This window comes from Eleginops maclovinus, chromosome 10 (genome assembly GCF_036324505.1).
Source record: "Eleginops maclovinus isolate JMC-PN-2008 ecotype Puerto Natales chromosome 10, JC_Emac_rtc_rv5, whole genome shotgun sequence".
NCBI classification, from domain to species: Eukaryota; Metazoa; Chordata; class Actinopteri; order Perciformes; family Eleginopidae; genus Eleginops; species Eleginops maclovinus.
Window position 1 is genome coordinate 5264846 of NC_086358.1, and position 23906 is coordinate 5288751.

The following is a 23906-nucleotide window of genomic DNA, read 5'->3' on the forward strand; positions in this document are numbered from 1 at the left end:
CTCAGTCCAAGTTATCAGCACACACATATCCCTTTAATTTCTTAACTAGCATTTGAACAGCAGGAAGTACGTTTTCCATTTCAAAGCAAAAGGTTTGAAATGTTTTTAGGATCTTAAGTTAATACTACACAACAGGACATTTAAAATGCCCTTTTGTGCAAAGCCATGAAAATTAATTCGGCATGAATTATGAGTTTATCTTGGTAAAACGCTTCACGGAGGCTTTTTTTACACTCCCCTCATTCTTTGTGAATAAAACCAATGTTGCTTTTGCTCTTTCCTCGGCTCATAAAAGGTTAAACCTGCACCAACATTGAAGTCATGTATTTTCAGTCTTTACAGCAGTTCCGTTAATGATAAAACACAGAACAATAATGAACCAGAGCAATGTCTGTACCTCCGATAGGCTGCATAAAAGCTTCCGGTGCTCTTAAGCTGTTTGGTGAACTATCATCCCTGTCTTTCTGACCACATTGTATCAGAATAATATTTGGACATAAAGAAAAATTGAGACATTTTCAATCAAATCAATTTAATAACTTTTTCGCACCATTAAAATATTTGCAGAAACCAGTGGTAAACAACTTTAAAATTAAATCAATGGTTAAAACAAACATCCCTGCTGTAATGGCACAAAGAAAAGCAGTGCTTCATTGAATTGTCTATAAAATTACTTTCTAAAATGCCAAAGATTTAGAAAAGTAAAAAAAGGGAAAAGGGAAATAAGGATTAAGAAAATATATAAATTCTTTTATTTCTTAGCTGCTCTTTTGCGAGTTTTGGGCTGTGCTTCAACCTCAACACTTTCCACCTTGCTTGAAGTCTCGGCCTCGTCCACAGTGACCTTTGCCCCTCGTCTGGCTTTCTTGACGGGCACAGCTTCTAAAACTTTGTCTGAGAGATCACTCTCTTCAGTTTGGTCGGCATTCTTTGGCAAAGTTTTGCTTTCGGTGGTGAGTTTTGACTTCTTGCCTCTGACGGCCTTCACAGGTGTTGCTGTTGGAATCTCGAAGACCTCGACATTTTCGTTCCACTTGATGGCTCTCTTGGTGGTTTTTGCGTCTTCCTCAACAGCAATGCTTGAATCTTCAGTGGGATTTGCTGCGGGCTTTACTGCTGCCCGCCTCCCTCTTTTGACTGGCTCTACTGGAGCTGCTGCTGGCTCTGAAACTGTGGATTCTTCGCTTGTCTCTTCGAGGGGAAGAGCTGCAACTCGACGGGCTCTCTTTGCAGGAACGGCTACTTTTTTCACAGGAGTTTTCACCCCCCTCGCCTTGCTTGGTTTACTGACTGGAGCTGGCTCTTCTTCACTCTTCTCTTCAGCCTCACGTTCTGCAGCAGCGACCTGCAACTTCTTCAGTAGCTTGTTTTCCCTTCCTGCCGCGTTTGAGTTTGTTGGTGGTGCTGACGATGGAAACCTCTTGGACCTCAGCGGGTTCGACAGGTGTTTCAATCTCAGGCTCTGGTTTTGCTTTGCGCCCTCCTCTTTTGGGTTTGGCAGCAACAACAGTAGCATGTTCCTCCATCTTCACAGGTTCATCCACAACAACAGTAGCTTCAGCCTCCTCTGGGACAACAGTTTCAATTTCTTGCACCGCCTTCCTGCTTCTCCTCATCTTTTTAGCCGGCTCCTGGGTTTTAGTAGTCTCAACTGTCTCTAGATTTTTTTCTTCTTCTTCTTCTTGTTTTGCATTTCTTCCTCTCCTAGCTTTAACTGGAGGCTGGGAATGCTGCTTGGTCTCCACTGCGACTTCCACCACCTCGTTTTCTTCAACAGCATCGGTTTTTGTCTTCTTCCCTCTTCTCACACCTTTGTTATTCTCTGGCTCCACTGGTGTTAGCTTGGTTTTTCTCCCTCGGACAGGCTTCACGACAGCTTCCTCGGCAGGTGGAGCAGAAGTGATCTCTTCGATTGGAGACGTCTGCTTGCTCTCAGCTTCAGTGGAAACCTCAGCAACTGTTTCCTCAACTTTCTCTGCTACCACTTCAGGCTGTTCATCAGCGGTGCTTTCCTGAGACTTGGCATTTCTGCCTCTTGTTGTTGATTTTCTGACAGGAGGTTCAACAGCCTCAGTCTTCTTGCCTCTTCTGCCTCTAACTGGAGCAGCGACAACAGCTTCCTGCTCTGCCGCCTCCTCTTGGTCATTGGCTGATTTAGACTCCACAACTTTTGCCCTTCTGCTTCGAACAGGTTTCTTCTGAACGATAGCGGCTTCTTCTTCTTCTGGGATTTCACAAGTTGCTGCCTCCTCTTCAGGTAAGCTCTCAATTACGGGAGTCGCCTCCTGCTGGTCCTCTGCTTCTGAAATTAGAGGAGAAAAGAAAGGGAAATGTTAACTTCACACGAACAGTGGTTGGATCAAAAATAGCTCATCAGTTAAATTCGTTTTGTAATTTTTCTAAGTATATTCCACTTTTTTGTAAATCACCTATAGTTTGTATTCATTTTCTGCAATATTTGCTCTTACGTTTTGTATTTTCTTACTGTGTCTATGCATGCACCAATATACACCAATGCAAATTCCTTGTATGTGTAGACATATTCTGATTTAAATACTATACATTTAACATTGTTATTTAGAGCCGAATCAAACGGGCTGCGTTAGTAAGTAAGAAATAATCATTTATTCACCTCAAAGAAATAGTTTTAAGTGATGCAGTTTAGCCCCAAAACGAGCCTGAAACACAAACAATAAAGATGACCAACCTTTGACGGCATCATCTTGCTGCTTGGTTTTTCTTCCTCTCTTGGGCTTCTGCACAGCTTTCTCCACAGGTGCTGTGCTCTCGTTTGCTTCCTGTTCGACCTCCACGGGGGTGCTTGGTTCACTCTCAGGTTCTGGCACCATTTCAGTTTCAACCTCTGGGACCACTTCAGCTTTTTTAACAGCTCTTCCTCTTTTCGGCTTAGGGGCATCTTTCTCAACTGGGAGCTCAACATCTTGGCTTTCTTGAGACTTAGCATTTCTGCCTCTTGTTTGTTTGACAGCGGGAGGGGCAGCAGCTTCAGTTTTCTTTCCTCTTCTTCCTTTGGCTGGTGTAGGGACGACGGGCTCTTCAGATTGTTCTGCTGCTTCCTGTTGATCCTCAGCTGCTTCTGGTTCCATGGTCTTCGTCCTTCTGCCTCGAACGGATTTCTTCTTCTGGTCTGGCTTTGAGGAAGTTGTGTCCATTTCTGTGACTTCTTCAGAAGCAGTCTCCACTTTAGGTTCTTCGGATGCGATCTCTTCTACGGTGTCTACTTTGAGTTCTTCTGCTGCTGCTTCCTGTTGATCCTCAGCTGTTTCAGGTTCAACGGTCTTGGTCTTTTTGCCTCGAACAGATTTCTTCTTCTGGTGTGGCTTTGAGGAAGTTGTGTCCATTTCTGTTACTTCTTCAGAAGCAGTCTCCACTTTAGGTTCTTCGGATGCAATCTCTTCTACGGTGTCTACTTTGGGTTCTTCTGCTGCAGCTTCCTGTTGATCCTCAGCTGCTTCAGGTTCAACAGTCTTGGTCTTTTTGCCTCGAACAGATTTCTTCTTCTGGTGTGGCTTTGAGGAAGTTGTGTCCATTTCTGTGACTTCTTCAGAAGCAGTCTCCACTTTAGGTTCTTCTTCGGATGCGATCTCTTCTACGGTGTCTACTTTGAGTTCTTCTGCTGCTGCTTCCTGTTGATCCTCAGCTGTTTCAGGTTCAACGGTCTTGGTCTTTTTGCCTCGAACAGATTTCTTCTTCTGGTGTGGCTTTGAGGAAGTTGTGTCCATTTCTGTGACTTCTTCAGAAGCAGTCTCCACTTTAGGTTTTTCTTCGGATGCGGTCTCTTCTACGGTGTCTACTTTGGGTTCTTCTTCAGATACCACCTCAACTGCATCTTCCTTAGGTTGTTCCTCAGATGTCTTATCTACTGCATTCACCTCTGGTTCTTCAGCTACAGCATCTTCTACTTTGGGTTCTTCTACAGTAACCATCTCATCTACTGTGACCACTTCTGCTTCTTCAGACTCATTTACAGCAACAGTTTCAATTTTGGGTTCTTCCACAGCTACACTCTCCTCTACAGGGGCTTCAGAGATCGGTTCGGCAGCATCTGATGATTCAATATCTTTGTGTTCAATTGACACTTCGGATAGGAGGGCATCGACAACTGCTTCACTTGCAGCCACTTCTGAAATCAGAGATGAAAAATACAATGACAAAACCACAAAGATAATCAGCTATTGGAACGCGGCTGAGATAACCACTTTTTCATCAAACTTAAGAACCAACTTACCCGTTTCTTTAACTTCCACACAAATATATTCAGCCGTTTCCTCCTCCATGATCTCTTCAGGTCCCTGGGAGTCCTCCGCTGGGGCCTCATCGCTCGCAATTTCCTCCACACTTGTGGCTTCTGGAGCTTTGGGAGTTTCCAGGACTTTTTCTTGAAGGTGGTTGACAGGTCCAGCCTCCTGCTGTGGGGTCTCACAAACTATCTCAGCGTCTCGTACGGTCTTCTGCTTGGGGGTTGTCAGAAGCTCCACCTTGATGTGCTCTACAGCTTCCTGTTTTGGAGTCGCCATCATCCTCTTCACTCCGGTGAGACACTCTTTCTGTTGTTCGCGCTTCTGCTTAGGAGTTTTCAGAATCTTCCCTCTCAGGTCTTCGATGGGCTCGCACTTCTGCTTGGGCGTCTTCATGATCCTCTTCACTCCGGTGAGACACTCCCGTACCTCTGGCTTCTGTTTGGGAGTTGTTGCGGCGGTCGTTTTCAGATCTGTGCTCTGCTGCTCGCTGGAATCATCAGAGGGATTCTCAGAGGCGGGCACTTCACTGACTAAGCTAGCCTCTTCCTCTTCATCGTTGAGGAGGCGCTGCACTGCCTCGCTGTTGTATCTTCTGTCTTTGACTGAAGACGACACGGTCAGTGGAGACACCATCATCTCACCTGGAAAATAAGTCGCATTTTAAAATGTATTACATAACATTTGTAAAACTCTTTAGCCTTAGGCAATACAGTGGAGCAGAAATGAGGTCTAAAACTCATTTCCCTCATCTTAGTTTTTTTACTGTATTTGTTAGATGCCTGAATTAAGCTATGTGGTTAATAGATGCTTAGGAAATGTGTCACGTTTTTTCTACAAAAATCAGGAAATGCCTGTGAATGTTTGAAGCTTTTACATGTCTTAAACAGGCGGTCGCCGACAAGAACCTAAATAAAATGACTCAAAACCCAATAAAAGTCTGCTATTAGCTTAGCGTGTTGACATGAAGTCATACACCTGTGATGTAATCTGTTTATAGCCCAACTAGGTTTTTGTTTCTGGCGATTTAATTTATGCTACAAGTGCTGAACAAAACAGTAAGTATCATAGACTTAACACAAAGTTCATGCTTTGATTGAATCCTATAAACAACCGGCATACCTGTCTCCTCTGGTGTGTTCAGCACTGATGGTTCGACCACAGATGTTCCGAGAGCTCCCAGTGGAGTCTTTGGGACATTGTTCTCATTGATTACAGATTTTTTCTTCCTCTCAACCGCAGGGGTTTTCAACATTTCAGAAATTCCTGAAAACACAACCGTACAATATTGAATTCCGTCGTACATTATACAAAAGAAGTGTTTGAATTTATTTGGATGTAAAAAGGGGGAAAATACCGGTCAAGTCCTCATCCATTTTCATGTTCTTCTTAAGGATTGCAATATTGGGGACCAGTCTTGGTGCGGCACCAGATGGAACGACCCTTTGTTGAGCTCTGCCCACAACAATGGTAATGGGGGAATCTGCATGACCAGTGCTGACATGGCCCATGAGGGTTTTCGCAGGGGTCTAAGATTGACAAAGAGGTGGTTAATGTAGTTTTTAAAATGGTGAACCATGCTAACATCACAAGATATAAAGCCACTACAGTAAAGGTTGACATGCAGTATGGGTAAGAGGTCATTTGATGCTGGTTGTGAGTATCTTAGTTGTAACAGTGTCTTAGTTTACCTGCGGTTGGGGCACAGCCGTCTTTGTTGTCTTTTTAGTAACCGTCTTTTTAGCTGCAGCAACCACTTGAGGCTTAGTTGGCCCGAATCTCACAATGTCTGCCCAGGAATTTTTGACTGAAAGGAAAAAGGGTTTAAAAAAAAAAGTAAGAAAATACCAAACGCCAGAGAATTACAATTCAGACAATCACTTGACAGATAATGAAATTCTAATTATGTTTACTCAGCTAAAGTGATCTAAAACACACAATTTGATTATCAATATAGATGTATGACAGACAGCGTTAAAGAGGTTTATTTCACACTCCAGGGTCCGACATACTTTTCATTGATGCCCGTGAAATGCCACTTCTGCGCATTATTGCTGTAGACTCCCGTGAGGTGCTTTTCCTCCTCTGGGTTATTTTAGGGGTGACAGAGACTGAAGGCACCAGGTCAGTCACAACATTCTCTGCGACAGGGGAGGGTGTGATGATGCGTGACACAGAGAAACGCCCTTGGACACTCGGAGGCAGGACTGCTGGAGTTCCACCAACAGAGGAAGACTTCCCCTTTGCAGGAGATGGAGTCCTGGGTTTGGGGGATTTCTTCGCTGGCGTTGGGGTCTTTGGGGAAGCATTCTTGGGACTTGATGACCTCTTGGGTGATGGAGTCTTCCTTCTTGCAGGACTGTTTTCTTGATCATGCTCCTACAAAAGAACAAGATGTGAAGTACATTAATATGATGGATAACCAACAGACATGTCCGGTCAAATTACACCAGCCATCATCATACGGTCTTACCGCTAGCAAGCCAATGACAGATGCTCGTCTCAGGAGTGACTGTTTGGTTTTGGTCACACACAGGCTTCTCCGAGGTGTGGCCCCTTTGCGCAGGGGAGAGTCAGGAGGCAGACGCTTGTCAAATAATTCAGGACACAGCGTGCCTCCGAAGGAAACCCGTTTCCTCTTCATCTGTGATGAGGGCGAGTCGGAAACTTCGCCAATTTTGCGCTTCTTGGAGTTCACTGGGGAATGAGATGAAACACGGCCGTACGTTAGGGAAAAAAATTAATCTAGTTTCATATGCTTTAATAGGTGGTGTAACTTAATAGGAAAACCTGGATGATTACAATGTTTATTACCTTTGGGAGAGGTCACTGCTTGCTCTTCTTGCTCCTTGGTCACAGCAGGTGTTGTCTCCTTGCTTCTCCTTCTCACAGGCGACTGCTCGCATATAAACCTCTGGGGGGGTGTACGGACTCTCTTTAGGGGAGTTGTATCTTCAGACGTGGCAGCATTTTCAGATGCTTCCACTTTGGGTGCGGCCATCTCAGTAGAAGGAGTCTGGAAGGACCTCCTGTTCTTCTTAGCCGACTTTGGGGTGACGTAACAGACATGTTCCGCCTCCTTGGTTTCCTCAGCTACAGCAGAGACTTCCCCCTTCTTGGCAATACTTTTGTCTTCTGTTGAAATGACAGGTTTGCTATCATTTTTCTTGACCGAAACGGGTTTTGGGGTGCAAAACCTGGAGGTGGGTGTTTGAAGGACACTGGCAGAAGATTTCCGGGGGGTCTTCACATCCAGAGACTGTTTGATCATTTGATACAGATCGCCGAAGGGGGAGGTGGTTTTGTTTTGCAGGAGGCTTTCGTCCTGCTTGGACTCCACCTCCATGTTTTTATCCAGGGATCGCTGGATGTTGTCATGGTTAGCTCCATCTTTCAGATGAGGGTCTAAAAAAATAAGCAAAAACACAAAACTTTACATTAAAAAAACTGACTAAACTACCAGAGATTGAAGACAGGGGAAACCTCGTTTTTTTAATTGAAATGTGTCAGATATTTATGAAAACAAGATCTGTATCATCAATGATTTATTTATCCCATTTCCAAAGCATTTGATCATAAGTTCTCATTCTGCTACATTATCTTTACATATATCACTCTCAACTTGTAAAATAACCAATGTCCCACCTGTGGAAACTTCAGGGATCCTTTTTCCTGCAGTTTCAGTGGAAACCTTGTCCCCAGCTTGAAGAACCTAAAGAAAATGCCATCAACACATTTATTAAATCATGAAATCCATCAGCAGTATGGGCAATTTCCAGACATGGGGATGGCTGCAATGCTTTCGTGGTAAAAGATACTAATGGGTAAATTACTTTGAGGGTTTCACTTTGGCCTCCTCTGGAAGTCCTCTTCTTTGGGGTGGGGGCTGGAGGGTACTCAAACCTGAAATGACAATTCGGAAAGAAATTGTAAGTGACAATAAAAACAGAACTTGCATATTGCACAATTTTGTTTCCAAACTCTTGATTGCTTCTCTAAATGTGCACTTGAAGTAGAACAGCATATTTGATTAGGTTTATGTTCTTTTAGGATTTTTGCACTTTTCTGGGCAGCACCCACATGGTTGCATGCAAGTGTTGTAAGGCACTTTGGTTTTAATAAATAATTTTAAAAAGGTGAGAAACTCAAATGACAAATTGATTAGGGAAGGGAAAATGTGTGACATCTAGTTCACAAGTTCAAAATCTTTCAGCTAATTGAATAGATGTTCAAATGTAAGGCTTCCTCTTTTTTGAGGAAGTACACTTGAGGATCATATTACTTAAGTGCAAGTGCTGATACCAGCTAATTCCCTTTGATCCTGTGAAGGGCAAAAGTCCCTGGAGGCAACAACCTTCATGCTCACCTGAAAGAGCGGTCAATAATGGTTATCACATCTCCGTTCTTCAAACGCTCAGACTGCTGCAAAGCCTCTCCGTTGACACGGGTAGGATTCACTGTGCTCAAATTAGTCAACACAACCTGGGAGACACAAACAACAACATCTGCTCAAGCTGTCTGTCAAAGTAACTGAAAGAAAACAAAAAAAGTGTCCGATAGTCTTTTACTATCCATCTAGGTCAAGATTCCCCCCTAGAATTCAAAAGCATTGTTGCTTTTATAGTAAATCTACACAATTATAAGTGTAATGAACAAAATATTAAGACATTAATCCTACAAGATATCCTAGCATGTTAAAAGATTGTAGATGTGTGTGGGATGTGTCCTTACCTCTTTATTTTCATTCAAGTCAATCCTGCAATGCTCCTTGGAGACTTGAGGAAGCTGAATACGAATATCGCAGTCAGGCATCCTGTAAGATCACAGGAAAATCAAAATAGACATGTTAGCTGGATTTACACTAGATTCAAATAAGTGGCAACTGTTCATAGGCAGGAATATAAATAGTCAATGGCCTTCATTTAAAAAGGGGAAAATAAGATGTCACTTATGCTTGATGCTAGAACATGAGCAGACATGCATGCACGTTTGTGACGTTGGCAGCTAAGGCCCCTCCCCCAGAGCCAAGAGGTTTTTACATCTGTTGAACTCAACATGAGGCTTCACGTAGTAGGGTTAAATCCTTCAATGACATGTGCTTTCTTTCGTGACAAATATTGCATGTGTTAATACAATAACTATTTCAATTGGGATGACAAAAGTTAAAGGAAACGAGAACCGAGCTGAGGTCTGACATGGCACATTAGTGATCGTACCTTCCAAACAAGCATGTTGCAGTAAGAGGAAATTCAGTCCCATCTCCTCCACTCCTCTTTATCACGACAATTTTCCCGTGCAGAGGCATTTTCGTAACGTTACCTGGGAACATGTGAAAATACAGGTGTCAAAACTGTGCATGGCGCTAGGTAAACAACGAAACATCCATCATTTAAACGTCAATTTATAGAAAACTAAATACTTTATGGATAAAAGTCTGTCACAAACATGCAACAAATGTTCAAAGATCATGTTTTTAAGCTTAACTCTACTTCGAGTGACATAACTGACCGATGTAAGCTATGGATAGTTTGTTTTGTCCACCATTATGTTTTTACATTAAACTAACGTTGACTTCATTAGATGTAATCGTTGCAGTTTAGCTGGTAATCAATTGCATAACTTTAAGTTGAAAAACACTGCTGACAATTCTGAGATACCCCACGTGTAGTTTGGCCACGATGTCACAATTTTAATCAGAAAAAAATGACATTACTACACGGTTTTCTTTTACACATTTAACGACGCCGAGCTCACTATAATTCAACAACCGTTTTAAGGCCTAACATCGACTCTTTAAAACAACATTTGAAACGTTAGTTTAAGGTTTTACCTTACCTGGAAGTCCGCTCAAAGACACTTCAACGTCTGGCAATCCATAAACATCTACCGGGACGCGACAAACAGAAATCTTTCTATAATATCACATCAGACTAAACTGACACCGCCACATTCCCTACAATGTACATCGACAAATGGCTAACGTATGCTACGCTACCTCGTAGAGCCTTACCATTAGGTCTCTCACCGCTTCCAGATAGGTGCCGTGGTATCACTCCGCCACACTACAAAAATACAGTAACGACAACAAAATACTTGGATTAAATGATGTTTTTGGGAACAATATATACATTTGTTTTATGTTACTTTGTTTTAAAGTTATATTTTGTTCTCGGTCTACATTCTTAGTAACATTTACATTATAGGGACTATTTTGTTTACTATTTGGCGGAACGATCTCCCTTCAGTAAAGGGAATCTTATTTGAATTTTTTTGAAATCCCGCGCGAAGGATTCTGATTGGTTGAAACGACACAACTCGGTAATAGGGCGGGGCATAGTAGAGACCAGACAGACCAATCACTGGGCTACTTCCTTAAAGCAGGGTTTGGCACATCCAATGTTGTACTTAAACATATCATTATAGTAAAACATGGAGAACTTTTTCTGCACAATTGCCCTTATCAGTATAATATAGCCTATTGTAAATGATATTGCTAAATATTATTGCTAATATGCTCGTCACTGTACTGTTGCAGCAGGCAAATATAATTTAAAACACACACACACACACACACACACACACACACACACACACACACACACACACACACACACACACACACACACACACACACACACACACACACACACACATATAGATCTTTTTTTCCCTATAAACAGCTGTGTAGCTTGTGAATTTCCCCAAGGGATTAACAATTGATTTTAACTACAATTTAAGCTTTAAAATAGCCTTAGAACTAATACCCAATGCTTAAAATCAGAGTAGGTCTGATACTGCATAATGGGAGAAAAACATCTTCTGTTCTAATAATTCTTTGCAAAGCATGCATCTTTTTTTCAGCTTCAGTAGGTCATTCCAGACAGAGGTCGTTAGATTAGTTGTGCCATATTTTTGCTGTGTAATTCATTACAGGCTTTAAGGCAAGTATAGATTAGTCTGCCTGGGCCTAGTCCACACCATCAAGCAAAATTACTCTGGGAAGTTTCTGTTATCTTCCTCTTGAGAGCAACTTCAATAGTGAACATATTCCAAAAGTAATCACAATATACATATACTACAGTTTAACCTCATACAATAATCTGTTAATCCAGAGATTGGTTCCAGGTGTGAAACATTTCTTATGTCACTTCTTCAAACACATTTGATCTACTCTTACTAAATCGAGTATCTAAATTGAGCTCTAATGGCAATAACAGGATAATTGCAATTACTCTAAAGAAATGGGACAGTACACAATACAGTGGGCAAGCGACTTACTGTATTTATCTGAGCATGAGTGTGTTTTACTGCCTATGAATTCAATTTTTAGATGAAGCATGCATTATTTCTGACTCAAAAGTTTCACATTTTTACTTGAAACAAACCCTAATTGTAAATTGATGTTAAGAACAATCAAGTCTATGATGTATCATGTAGGTAATCCCAAAGGTGCAACACTATTTTAATATTAAGTGAGAGTTCCTGTTAGCTGTCTATTCAATGGTTGCTATTGCTATATGCAAGATAAGGTATATCAAAGGTTTCAAGAAAGTGTTTGCAAAGATTGCCTCTCCATTTAATCTGAATCAATGCTTATGATGCATGAACACCTATACAGGACCCCGTTGTAGCAGAGAATGAAAAATAACTACACACAGGAACAACACACACATTTAATATTAAATGTTGGTTTTTATTTTTAATCTTTTTTTTTTGTTGTTTTGTTTTTTTTCCAAAGTCGCTTGATAATCTTGACAAAATTGCAACATATTCCATATTTCTCAAACTGACGGTGTGTCTGTTGCTATTCCAGATTAGCTGTGGAGGGAAAAGTTGTGCGCTGTTCTGGACAGGTGAAGTCCTAAATGATGAAAGCAGCTTTGACCGTACAAATAAAAAGAACACATGAACGACTCGGAGAGACTCCACACTGGCATCCTATGTCGTAACGTTGCAGGGTTGGGGTAAGTGTCTCTCTGCACAGGTCCTGGTCTGCCAGGCTGAACAAAAAAACGAGTGAAATAAAATTCAGGGGCTCAGTAGCAGACGTGTGTGTGTGCATCTGTGATAGGAGGGTTGGGGGGGGGGGGGGGGGGGTGCAGCACAGAAACATAGAACAGGCCAAGCACACAAAATGATTCCTTCCTGAGACATTGGCGTGTGTACAGTAATGATGGTCTAGATGAAACGTGTGTTAACGGTGAAGGCGTTTTGGCGTAAAGTGAGTCACAGGGTGCGAGGTTGCTCTGGATCCGGCAAAAAAGTCACATACTTGTTTCTACCACAGGTTGCCAGGGGAACATTTGTGAGGACTTAGTTGACAAACATCACATTTGGGACCTTCACTTGCCTGACCGCTGAGAGAGCAGAGGCATCACTACAATCTATTCTTTTCCCATCCACTACAGATTATTGATCCATTCAGAGGCTACTGAGAATCACTTGTGTTTAATACAGTGTGTATGTACACCATTCTTCACATTTTAACTCTCTTTGAAGCTGAGCTGCTGTGGCTCACTTGAACCTGGCCGGCTATAAGTGACGTCCGGCTCACCATTTTCAGAAAAACACCATTTCTTTCTGCTACACGGCCAAAAAAAAGCTATGCCCCGACTGGAGTGCTACTTTGTCATTCTACTGTATGTAAAACATCTTTTAAAAGTGAGAGGGGGGAGGTTTAAATTGTCTGTGAAAGCCACATCCTGAACAGCCAGTGATTGGTTAAGGGTCTGTCCAGTATTTAGTAGGACACAAAACATGAAAGAACTTCCTTCAGTAAAATGTGCTCAAATGTATTTTCTTGCATCACAAACCTATAAACAAAACACATAAAAGGTATTCTTAAAAAAAAAAAAAAAATCAGGTGAAGCCTAAAACTCTTCATAGTTTTAAAGAAATGAATACAGCTTATATACACAAACTCAAAGGCTACTTAAAATACACCTTAATAATGAATCTTCATTAATTTGATTTCTTGAAAGGACCTGTGACCATATCATACAACCATGTTCATACAATCATTTTTTTTCCATTCTCTTGGAAGCAAAAAAAAAATAAAGAAAAAAGGAAAACAAATCCAACCTGGAATAGAAGGTGATATTCATTGCGACTTGTTTTCTGTGCACATTTGTTTATGTATGTGTGTGTTTGCATGTGTAGACTGGAGAGAAATTTCAACATCTTTTGCTTTTTCCTTAATTAGAATAATGTACAAATGTGATAAAACTGAAAGGTCTCTCTCAATACTCTCGGTGGGTATGAAAAGATTCAAACAGTGAAGGAGTACAACCATTTTTTACTCTCAGAAAACATGTCGTCATTTCAACCTGCCATTCTGTTCCGGATGTGTCCATCACAATAACTTTTTCTATATATATTTATATATCTTTTGTACGAAATCTGTCTTTTTTAAGTTGGAAAAAGAGAAAAGACCCAGAGTCTTTTGAGGAGGGGGGGGGGGGATCTTTTGACAAGTCCCAAGCTTGCAGTCTGCCTCAGAGTTCAACAAAAAAAGTGTCAGGTGTTCATTGAGTCGGTCTGTATGCTTAATCCTTGATCCTACATCTGTCCCGCGAACCGATCGCCACTGCATCCGTTTCCATGAGTCTGTAGGAGAAAGGAGGAGCAGCAGTGGAGGAGAGAGTAGAGGGAGACGGGGGAGGAGCATTCAGCAGTGTTTACGGTGTGGTCTCTCAGAGGCATCCTGTCGCCCCGGCCCGCCCTGGACTCACCCCCCCTCACATCAGGACGGTGCTCCAGAGTGAGGAAAAGGCAGATCACGAGGTGGGGTAAGGGGGGGAGAGGGGGGGGGTTTGTGTCGTAGGAGGAGGTTGGCTCTGCCGGTGTTCAACAGTTAGGGTCCAAGCCCCCCCCTCCTTCGCCCATTCCCCTTAAGAACGCAGAGAGCATCGTGACGGAAAATTAAAAAAAGGTGGGCCGCTTCTACGGCGATTGTGTGGCGGGACTGCTTTGGGCAGAGCTAGGGGACAGGCTGGGGCTGCAGCTGCCGGGGGGGGCGCCACTGGCCCGGCTGCCCGCCGCCCCACTCTCCAGACCTTCTGAGTTCTCCAGCATCTCCTGGATGAGGGGGGGCATGGAGCCGGGGATCTCCATCTTCAGGGTGATGACACGCTCGGCTCCTGCAGGGAGCGAGGCGGGAAAATGTCAGCCAAAGATCTCACAAAATACATTTAAAAACGTTTTTATATCAACTTCTTTTTCTAGCGTTATGTACATAAACAGCAGCACTGACGGACCTTTAGCGCTGATGCTCCTCAGATCAGTGATCTTCATCAGCATCTTGGGGAACATGTGCGGTTTGTGGGGCCTCCTCCTCCTCACGTAAATCTTTAAAGCCTCTAAGAGGGGCTCCTGCAGGACGTCCACCTTCTCTGCCTGCTCCAAGTCCTGACGATCTGTGAAATAACAGAGTACAGATACTGTCATGATCACAGACAGCCACTAGGTGGTGCTCAAAGACAGAGCCCAGCAATGCCTCCATACTGCTATTCCCACCAGAGACTCAGCCAGGGTCATACACTGATTATGTCACAGACTGTCAATGGGTAGAGAGGACGGGGAATAAGTTTGGAGGGGATGTGCCGTACCTCCACAGAGCAAACAGATGGCGCTGAGCAGCCCCGTCTCTGCGTCGTCCATCTCCAGAGGAAGGAGCTGGTTGGCAAAGGCAAAAACCAGATCGGTCAGGGGGCCGAAGCCTGCGTTGTGCATCTGGGTTCGGTTTAGCGTGAGTCCATCTGAGAAAGTCATGGTGTCCTGCTCTGGTGTGTAGCGCGTACAGATCCGGAGTATCTGGGGACGGCAGAATTGGTGAGAAACTGTATCCAATAATGTACTTTACCTTCTCGGTTTAGTGATATTTTGAGATATGTTGGGAGGTTGTTCTTACCAGGATGTCCAGACAGGCGGCTTTTAGCAGAGTGATCTGGTCGGCGATGGTGAGCGTTGTGAAGCCGGGCAGCTGCTTAGCAAACTCCACCGTCTTTATGATGCACTTGGTGGAGAGTTCACTGAACTTGTCCCACAGGTCTACGTCCAGAGATACACGTCGTTCTGAGCTGTTACTCTGGAAGGTTGGGATGAGGGGAGGAAAATGATTTAGACCCTTCCAGTACAGGTGACAATACACTGCAGCTAATAAAGGTGAACCATATAAGGAAACATGGATTGCCAGTGTGATGGTACTGACCGTAGTGTATTTGCCCAGCTGGCAGAGGGAGGGAAACGTTTCCTTGTGTGCCTTGCGAACCCGGTCGATCATCCTCTCCGTTTCAGGACTCAGCACGTAGATCTCCGTGCACTCCGGCTTCTTGTCATCTTTCTTCTTCTTGTTCCGATCGTTCCTCACTGCTACAGGGGGGACACGGGAGAACATGATTACTATGTGGAAATCAAAACTTAAGTGACTAACTTCAGCTCGTGACAAGTGTAAATATCTTAAAAAGAGGTTCATACGGTCTTTCAGCTTCAACTAAAGAAAATCAATGATATAGAAAAGAACCACAATGAGTGACGCATGATACAAAAGTAATTGGCAACTATTTTTGAGAGTTTAAGTAATATTGAATTCAAAAATGGGGCGGAATAAGGGGATTTTCTGCTTTTCTCTCTTCTACATCATATTGAAGTAAAGACCTAGAAAATAATCAAAATCGACAATAATAGTTGGATGCAGTCCTCGTAGAGAACATGCGGTGGAAACCAAACTCCTGCGGCCTTCATCTGCTAATTATTAAATCTGTTCTTGCCTGAAAAGGTATTGTTACATGCTCACAACCACACTGGATTTATGTCCGGCATAAAAATGACCACAAGGTAAACTGAGATCAGAGGCAGAGTCATCAGCAGAGGCAGCTGCGTCTGCAGCAAACAGCATCTCCTCCCTTATCCTGCACTGCAAGATAAATGTTGTGAGACAGCTCCATCGCAATAGGGCTATTGGAAAAAAACCTTGAAATAATCCAATGTGGTGCTGCCTCTGGGCGATCAGGCTGAGAATAGTGTGCTCACCCCAAATGACAAAAAACACTAGGCGGGGTGTTTAGCATTGGAATCCCATTACAGCCTCCATCCATTTCTCCTATCCAGACTGGGGTGCAGTTTAGCTATGGCAGGGCAGTGTGTGTGTGTGTGTGTTGAGGGTGGGGGTGGGATGGGTGAGATGGGGTGCTAGTTGATAAATAGTGGTGGGGGATGGAGTCATCCATTGGGCTGACAAATTGCCACAGCTTTCATTAGGGGTCCCGGCTAATCTAATAACATAATATGACAAATATCCTGCCTCTAATGGTTTTAAAAGGGCTCGGCTCGAGCCCATACCGGAAAAAACCTTCCAGCTCTTTCACTCTCCCTCTCACGTCTCTCTCTCTCTCTCTCTCTTGGTTATACAACACACGCTCTTTTCCTGCTCTCGTTTCAATCTCACCACCACACTATCCCCCCCTTTCCAAAATTGTATTTCTCGTGCATTAAATCATCCCGCTTTCCTAAACTCATCTCTATCAGCCCTCGCATCTCTAACTCCCCTGGAGGTACCTGAATTTCCCCCTAGCAGCTGACCTGAGATCAGATTTTCCTTGTCTTAATCCTGACCTTGACCATTAAGGGTGAGAGCGCTCGGGCTGATGGGAGATCAGTGTCTGTGACAGAGGGGCATGGCCCGGGGCCAGGGAGGGATGCACCACTCGACGCTGCTGCACATCCATCAGCCCGCAGACAGGCCTCCCTGCCTGGGAGAACATGAAGGGAAGGAGAAAGCGGGGGCAGGAAGTCTGATGCTGCAGACGGTTATTGTTAAGCACTGCTCACCACAACAAGGAATGAAGACGACCCCGCTGAGCAGATAGTGCGTGGTAATGCATTATTTGCAGACGTGTTAATGGTACCCGTGTGGCAGGCTAGCATAGCCCAAAAATACATGTTTATATGCAGCAGGGAACAGCGCGGATTAAGTGACAAAAAAATATGTTAAAGTGATATTTTTATGACCTATTTCAATAAAAACAAGCTAAATAAATAAATAAGTAAATAAAAAGCTTCCTTTTACTTTTATGGTCTAATTATGTCTTAGTTAATGAAGGAAACCCCTCTTAGGCAACACTCAGCTTTTGTGTCCAGTCCCATTAAACTGTAGCGCTCTGAACATATTTGGGCCAGCCCCGCTTGTGCTGCTGATTGTGAATCCTGTGTCCCATGAGGGGAAGGAGTGGGGGGGCTGCAACACAGTCGATGTCCAATTAATTCACAAATAAAAGTGGGGCATCCCTAGCGCCCAGACATTACCCGCGCTGACAAATTGGCAGCACAATCATAAGCCGCACAACACAATTTAATGAAGTCATTAAAGAACTATTAGGCACGACTGACGATCTGTCATGGCGAATTGCCACATGCAATAACTTGGGCTGGGGGGGGGGGGGGGGGGATGACTTCAGCGGGGGAGCGAAAATGAAAGAAATACAGCCTTGTTTTTTTTATTTCTTTATTGTGAGTGTGTGTCTGTGTGTCTGTGTGTGTGTGTGTGTGTGTGTGTGTGTGTGTGTGTGTGTGTGTGTGTGTGTGTGTGTGTGTGTGTGTGTGTGTGTGTGTGGACCCGAATGTGCATTTGGTGTTTGTGTGCGTGCTAACTTGGAGCAATGCATCTTTCCAAACGCATTATGGGAATATGAATGCTAATGGGGCAACTTGCATCCTGGATTGTTTGCAGTTACGTATTCAAAGCATAAAAATGATTTACAAGAGTCTGTGTGTAGCGTACAGAATACTGTGACAGCACACACACACCGCCATCACTCAATCATTTGTTCTCATAGTGGATTTCAGCTGCAGTGTGCAGTTAATGGACAATTTCTGTTAGTGCCTCTGTGTGTGTGTGTGTGTGTGTGTGTGTGTGTGTGTGTGTGTGTGTGTGTGTGTGTGTGTGTGTGTGTGTGTGTGTGTGTGTGTGTGTGTGTGTGTGTGTGTGTGTGTGTGTGTATACAAGACAGAGAGAGGTGGGCAGACAGGGATAATTCGTGTGAGGAAAATTAAAGCGCTGGCAGCTCGTCCATCACACAGATTAAATTCAATGGAAAGATAAAAATGTCAATGTTCCCCGTGCTGCTGCTGCTCGCAGCGCAGTGCCACCGTCGACAGTGATGAAACTTTCTCCCTCTCCCTGTCCTCCAGCTTCTCTCAACCCCCCCTTTTCTGCTCTCTCAACTCTAGATTTTCATTCTCACTCGATACTCTCCCAGCCTTCATCTTCCTCTGCTATCCTTCCTGGCTGATGTTATCCTCCCCTAGTTCTCCATCATTCTTTGCTTCATCTTATTTTACTTTTATTACCTTTTTTTTTCTTCTATCGCTGAATAACACCTTCCTGGAGGAACATGTGGGAGACCACTTTGCAAAGGGGGAGATGATTAAGCGAGGGAGGAACCGAGGTACAGTGGCTGATCTGAACTCACCGACATAAATTCAGTTTCCAGGATTGTGCAGAACCATAAGCTCTTTGCTAATACACAGTGGACTTAAAATACAGAGGACTGAAGTTATTTTGGCTGAAATGCTCTTTAAATATGGCCTTATATATACTATTTATGCTGCTTAAAAATCTAGTCATGTCCAACCTACAGCCTTTAAACAAAGCCAAGTCAACTATGGACCTCTTGTTAAAATATATGCTATTAACTGTTAGCATCTCAAGCTCAAGGGTGATTTCTTTTTAACTTTTTAGGGATTACAAATATTTGTGAGGAGATGGAAGTGTTGAAACTACCCTGCACCTATAACTGGTATTTCAAAAATAAATACATAAATAAATAAATACAAAAAAAGTCAACTTTGGACATCTTTTCAAAATAAATGCTATAAACTGTTAGCATCTCAAGCTAATGGGTGATTTTAACCTCCTCAGAGTCTAAGAATATATCTGTTTTGAGGAGTTTAAAGAATAAAAACTACCTGGTATGTACAAATAAACAAACCAGGGGAAAAGGGGCTGGCTATGGGCAAAGTATACATTTATTTAACCATCTAAATATAGTTGAAAAATGTATTTTCTTTCATGATTCAATGTGAATTAACCTTCATTAAGAAGTCCTGCTCAGCTCTAACCACACACTGTCAGGTTGAGGATAACGTGGCACCAGGCTTACAGGCGTTTCCCATGCTACCCTCCACTTGCTCCTAACACCGCCCCCCCCCCCCACCCCCACCCCCTTCCTTCTGATGCCGTCTTGCTTGGCATTGCCACCTGGCAGCAAGCCTGGCACTGTCGTCTGGAGCTGTCTGCCGACACACACAAGGTCACCCAGGCGCCCTCCCGACACTAGCAGGGGGTCCACCTTCTGCGTGTGTGTGTGTGTGTGTGACGGAGAGTGTATGGTGTCTAAGATTTGCTGTCCGAGTGCATTGTTGTTTTTATTCATATCAGTTTGTGTTTGTCACTTTGCCTGTGCATAATTTGTGCATGAAATTATGCCCAAGCATGCATTTTTGGTGTGTGTGTGTGTGTGTGTGTGTGTGTGTGTGTGTGTGTGTGTGTGTGTGTGTGTGTGTGTGTGTGTATGTGTATGTGTATGTGTATGGAGGCAGAGACTCCCTGCTGGCCCCAGATGGCCGGCCTCTCCTTCCTCACTCGCCCTGACCAGTTTCGTTAGCCAAAGTCATCGCTGAGGACACAGAGACAGGCAATAGGCACGAAATGACCGCAATCAGAGAAGGGGATTACCATTAAACCAAAAGCAGCTGAGCGCAAGTGGCTATAAATGTATTCTAGAATACATATTCACTCCTCTATTCCATTCAGAAAACCAATTTGAGCAGTTTTGACTGGTTCAGTTCTACTTATTCACCACTAGATGGCTCTCCAACTCCACATTTCTCCCCCGTTGTGAGCTTTGTGAGTGTAGAAAAGGCTGGCTGCTGTGATCCTTCTAACCATGATTAATGGCCCCATTCAAAGGTAAGGAGCTCAGAGGATAACTTCTTTTACTGTAAGCCACAGTGCTGTGGCATGGGGAGTGCTCTCTGCTCTCGCTGTAGCAGAAAGATGAGGTAAATAGCAGCGGGAAGAAAGGAGGCAGAGAGGGATGGAGCTATGGATGCTGTCTGCATGTGCTTATTATCTATAGGTAGTATATGTAGTATTACTAAGCATTTATCAGTATTTATGTTTCCAAACGTGTCCTGTACACATTCTGGTGTAAAAATGATGGTGTGTGTTGGTGTCATGTGATCCAGCCGTTGTGAGTTCTGTGCGGTCACACCTCGTCCAATTACTTTATCAAGTCTGACTGGTGTGTGTATGTGTGTGTGTTTGTGTTACAGTGTGTGTGTGTGTGTGTGTGTGTGTGTGTGTGTGTGTGTTCACACAGCCCCCGGGGTGCAATGATGGGAGCAGACGCCTGCTCTTTCACTCTCGGCAGGTGAGAACATATTCATCACAGAGGCCTGCCAAGCCTGGCGACACCCTGACTGTTATTGCCAGTCTGCATCACGGCTGCCCTTTGTCTGGCTCTTACAGTGGATATACTCGTCAAAGTATTTAAAAAAAACAAGCTCCTAAAAGCATCAGTGTGTGAGGAAATAGTAACAGCTTTGATTTCACTCTGACTTTGTTTCTGTAAACAACAAAAGGTCAGCGTATTCTCGGAAAATAGATAAAAAGCGACAGGACGGGGTTTTTAATAAATAATAAATCAACAGTCACCCTCGGATCGCCCCCCAAAGCTGATACGTGTTTGCATTAATAATGAATGCTTATGTAATGTTATGGTAGAGGAACAAATGTCCACAAAAGCTGTGGCTTAAGATTCATGCAGTGGTAACAATTATGCTAGCCCCTCTGGGATTAAAACATGACACCTATGCTCGACCCTCACAGCCAAGAGGAGCATGGGGTTCTGGGTAAAAAATAATACTCACACTCCTTGGACATCCCGACTTCCAGGCACTTCTGCAGCCGACAGTACTGGCAGCGGTTGCGGGTGACTTTGTTGATGATGCAGTTCTTCTCCCGGTGACAAGTGTACACCATGTTCTTCTGGATGCTTCTCCGGAAGAAGCCCTGCGAGACCAAAAAAAAAGACGAAGATGAGACGAGGAGAGAGGACAGGTGTTTGGCGGAGGGGGTGGCTGGCAAAAGAAGTGTGAGGTCAAAAGTAAATAGAGCAGAAAATAGCCAAATTAAATGTGCCGTTTGCTGTGTGTGTAGCTTTGTTCCTGCAAACTCTTTCCTCATATGTTGCTCATGTACACAATGTTCCTTTTCATCCTGTTCCTTAGAAAAAACAACCCGACTTGCAAGGTTAAAAGAACGACATGAAAAGGAGGCTGTGCAGAAGGGCAGCAGCAATTAAAAGGCAATAAACTCACAGTCCTTTAAAAGGCTTATTCTGTTGCATAATGTGGGCTGAGACTAATAGTCGGTAAACGCCTCATGAGGTCGCCCGCCTGCTCAGTGAAGGACGCCACAACACTGAAATTATTTTGGAGACGTTTCAGGTCCAAAGGGCTTTTTTTGGGCAAAAGGCACAGGGTTACTGGGTGCCATATAAACGTGGCCTAGTTTACACAGCTAGAAATAAGAGACTGTATATCCAGGCCAAGCACGTATTATTAGAGAGAAAGAGAGAAAGAGAGAACATAGCGTTCAAAACAGGAATCCCTCTTTTCCTTTATTTCCCTTTTCAATCCGAGGGGATCAAAGAAAACTGAGAAATTATACGGAGCTCATCTTTTGGTCTCTGGGCTGAAATGAGAGATCTTTCGGGAGGCTAGCTTTGTTTTGATTGCACACAAGCCAGAGAGCAAAGTGTCCCTGATAGATAAGATAAAAAGACATACCATGCAACCCCAATAAATCAATGTTCACCTCTGTGACCTCAGTGCTCAGCGTGTCAAAATGGAAAAAAAGGTTAATTCAAATCTACTGAGTACTCAGCAAAGCATGGCTTGGAAAATACAGGTCAATACGAGTATCGATGTGACACAGTGGGATATGTTTTTGGGTGGGTGGGGCTAGCTAGTAAGAGAGGGGGGTGGGGCGGAGTGTGGTGTGGGAGCTGCCAGGGAGCCCCATCCCATGCCAAGGGATTAGCTCTGCTGGCCGACAGATGGCTGGTGGACTTAAACCCGCAATTTGTCCCTCCCCGATCACTGGCCTCTTCTCACATCTCTCTCTGCGGAGTGGAAGTGATTGCGATGAACCGGGAAGAGGAAATGTGTACAGTCTGACACGTCTCTGTTGTATAGTTTTGATTACACTTCCAGCTGGTAGAGGCAATCCTCAGAGGGTCACATCAGCTAACCTTTATCCTGATTTCATCAAGGCTTCTGAAAACGCATCATTTCCTTCCTATAAACGAGAGGTTGCTACCTGCTTCTCTGACCTGTGAGGCCTGAATGAAGAGCAAAGTGGAGACAACAAAGCTCGTAGTTTGACGCTAAGTCTCTTTGCCGATGCTCAGGGATAAGAGCGTGGTCTTTGTGTGAGCCTGTGTTATGTTTATCGTGTCCCCTTTGAGCCGACATTGCCCTGACCCTGACCCCGGTGTCACAGGGTATTGACCCACTCCCTCCCCGCACCACGAGGCTCAGGTGCCCTCTCGCAGCACCTCCCTATTGGCTGCCGCTGCCAGGCTCCTGGGCTAGTCGATTGTTCCTGCCCCCCCCCCCCCCCCCCCCCCCCCCCCCCCCTCCTTTTAGGAGTCATTGCTTCCTGTGGCCCTTAAGCCTCTTTTTGTATCACCGCTTAATCCACCCGGCGACAAGAGCCCTCAGCGGGCCTGTCAGCCACCCTGCAGCGTTCAGAGGAGATGAGAGACACAAGTAAGGGGGGAGAGGGAGGGATGAAAAAGAGAGGGGAAGGGCAACATCACATACATGATTGCGTGTGTCATGTGCTCTCAAATGTACGCCTGTCTACCTGGGGTGCATTATGGGCCTCGTGCGTTTTATGAATGTGCTGTACTTTGCATGTGTGTGAGGAAATGCTTTATTAACAAGCAATAAAGGAGGGGTTGGCGAGTTCACAGGGAAGCACAGGAATCCTCTCTTACGTGACTTTCACACTGTGCCCAGATTAAGAGTGCGTTCCCAGCCTCCCGCTGCGTCGAGCATGAGCGTGTGTGTGCGCCCGCCTCTATTAGGAAGCAGCTCTGGCTAAAGCCCGCACATTAGCAAAGAATGATGCGGGAAAAACGCAGCAAATAGCGGACATTCTTGCTAGAAGCGGCGGTTGGGGATTTCGGAAATATGGTCGCTTCCCTGGCATCACAGGAAGAGAGATGGCCTGCTGCGCGCTGCGTGCCTCCAAGGCAAAAACATGAAGATGCGGGGGCGGGCATGCATATTTAATGTTAAAGTGTTAATATCTGGAGGGGGAAAGAAGTGCAATGCCGGTGAGTATACGCGGGCGGCAGAACTTAAACAACAAACGAACGAGATGCTGTCTCCACGTAGCAGAGCTCAACTTCCCCCTCCTGTTTCCTCTGTTCGCTGCAGCCCCCAGGAAATGCCTTTGTAGTTTGGCACGCAGCAGCAAAGCAGGCGCTGCTAACCCCCGATTTACCCCAGTCTCAGATGAGACATTCATATACATTCACATGCCTGTACCGTTGAATTATTAAGTATGCTATGCCA

At 44.2% G+C, this 23906-nt stretch overlaps 2 protein-coding genes across 10 annotated transcripts in view; both read right to left on the minus strand.

The window, feature by feature from the left end:
* Positions 1-515: 515 nt before the first annotated feature.
* On the minus strand, positions 516-10265 carry mki67 (marker of proliferation Ki-67). Of its 4 annotated transcripts, none has more exons than XM_063892637.1 (15): positions 10095-10265; positions 9476-9578; positions 8991-9072; positions 8626-8741; positions 8093-8162; positions 7905-7971; positions 7074-7664; positions 6733-6956; positions 6272-6638; positions 5951-6066; positions 5617-5788; positions 5382-5525; positions 4250-4903; positions 2708-4141; positions 516-2302 (listed from the first exon to the last, which is right to left on the minus strand). In XM_063892637.1, the coding sequence occupies exons 2-15, from the start codon at positions 9562-9564 to the stop codon at positions 1326-1328; spliced, it is 5103 nt and encodes a 1700-aa protein (XP_063748707.1). In that variant the 5' UTR covers positions 9565-9578; positions 10095-10265; the 3' UTR covers positions 516-1325. The 4 variants fall into 4 exon arrangements, with proteins under 4 accessions (XP_063748707.1, XP_063748705.1, XP_063748706.1 ...); XM_063892635.1 differs by having other exon boundaries at positions 2708-4144; XM_063892636.1 differs by having other exon boundaries at positions 2708-4144; positions 10090-10240.
* A 1666-nt stretch (positions 10266-11931) lies between these two features.
* raraa (retinoic acid receptor, alpha a) overlaps positions 11932-23906 on the minus strand; it is a 142796-nt gene continuing 130821 nt past the window's right edge. For 5 of the 6 annotated variants that reach the window (XM_063892643.1, XM_063892641.1, XM_063892645.1 and 2 more), the window contains 6 exons: positions 21189-21330; positions 15469-15629; positions 15169-15345; positions 14867-15071; positions 14516-14674; positions 11932-14398 (listed from right to left, as the gene is read on the minus strand). In XM_063892643.1, coding sequence (XP_063748713.1) covers positions 14202-14398; positions 14516-14674; positions 14867-15071; positions 15169-15345; positions 15469-15629; positions 21189-21330 — 1041 coding nt within the window. In that variant the 3' untranslated portion in view covers positions 11932-14201. The remainder of the gene's footprint in view (positions 14399-14515; positions 14675-14866; positions 15072-15168; positions 15346-15468; positions 15630-21188; positions 21331-23906) is intronic. The other variant, XM_063892640.1, reaches the window with a different exon arrangement.

Excerpts from the sequence above, each read along its gene's own strand:
- mki67 (XM_063892635.1), bottom strand. The coding sequence starts at position 9,564 with ATGCCTCTGCACGGGAAAATTGTCGTGATAAAGAGGAGTGGAGGAGAT. Across the intron at positions 5,789-5,950 it reads CGGCTGTGCCCCAACCGCAG|ACCCCTGCGAAAACCCTCAT; the intron begins GTAAACTAAGAC and ends TGTCAATCTTAG. Across the intron at positions 2,303-2,707 it reads GCAAGATGATGCCGTCAAAG|AAGCAGAGGACCAGCAGGAG; the intron begins GTTGGTCATCTT and ends CTCTAATTTCAG.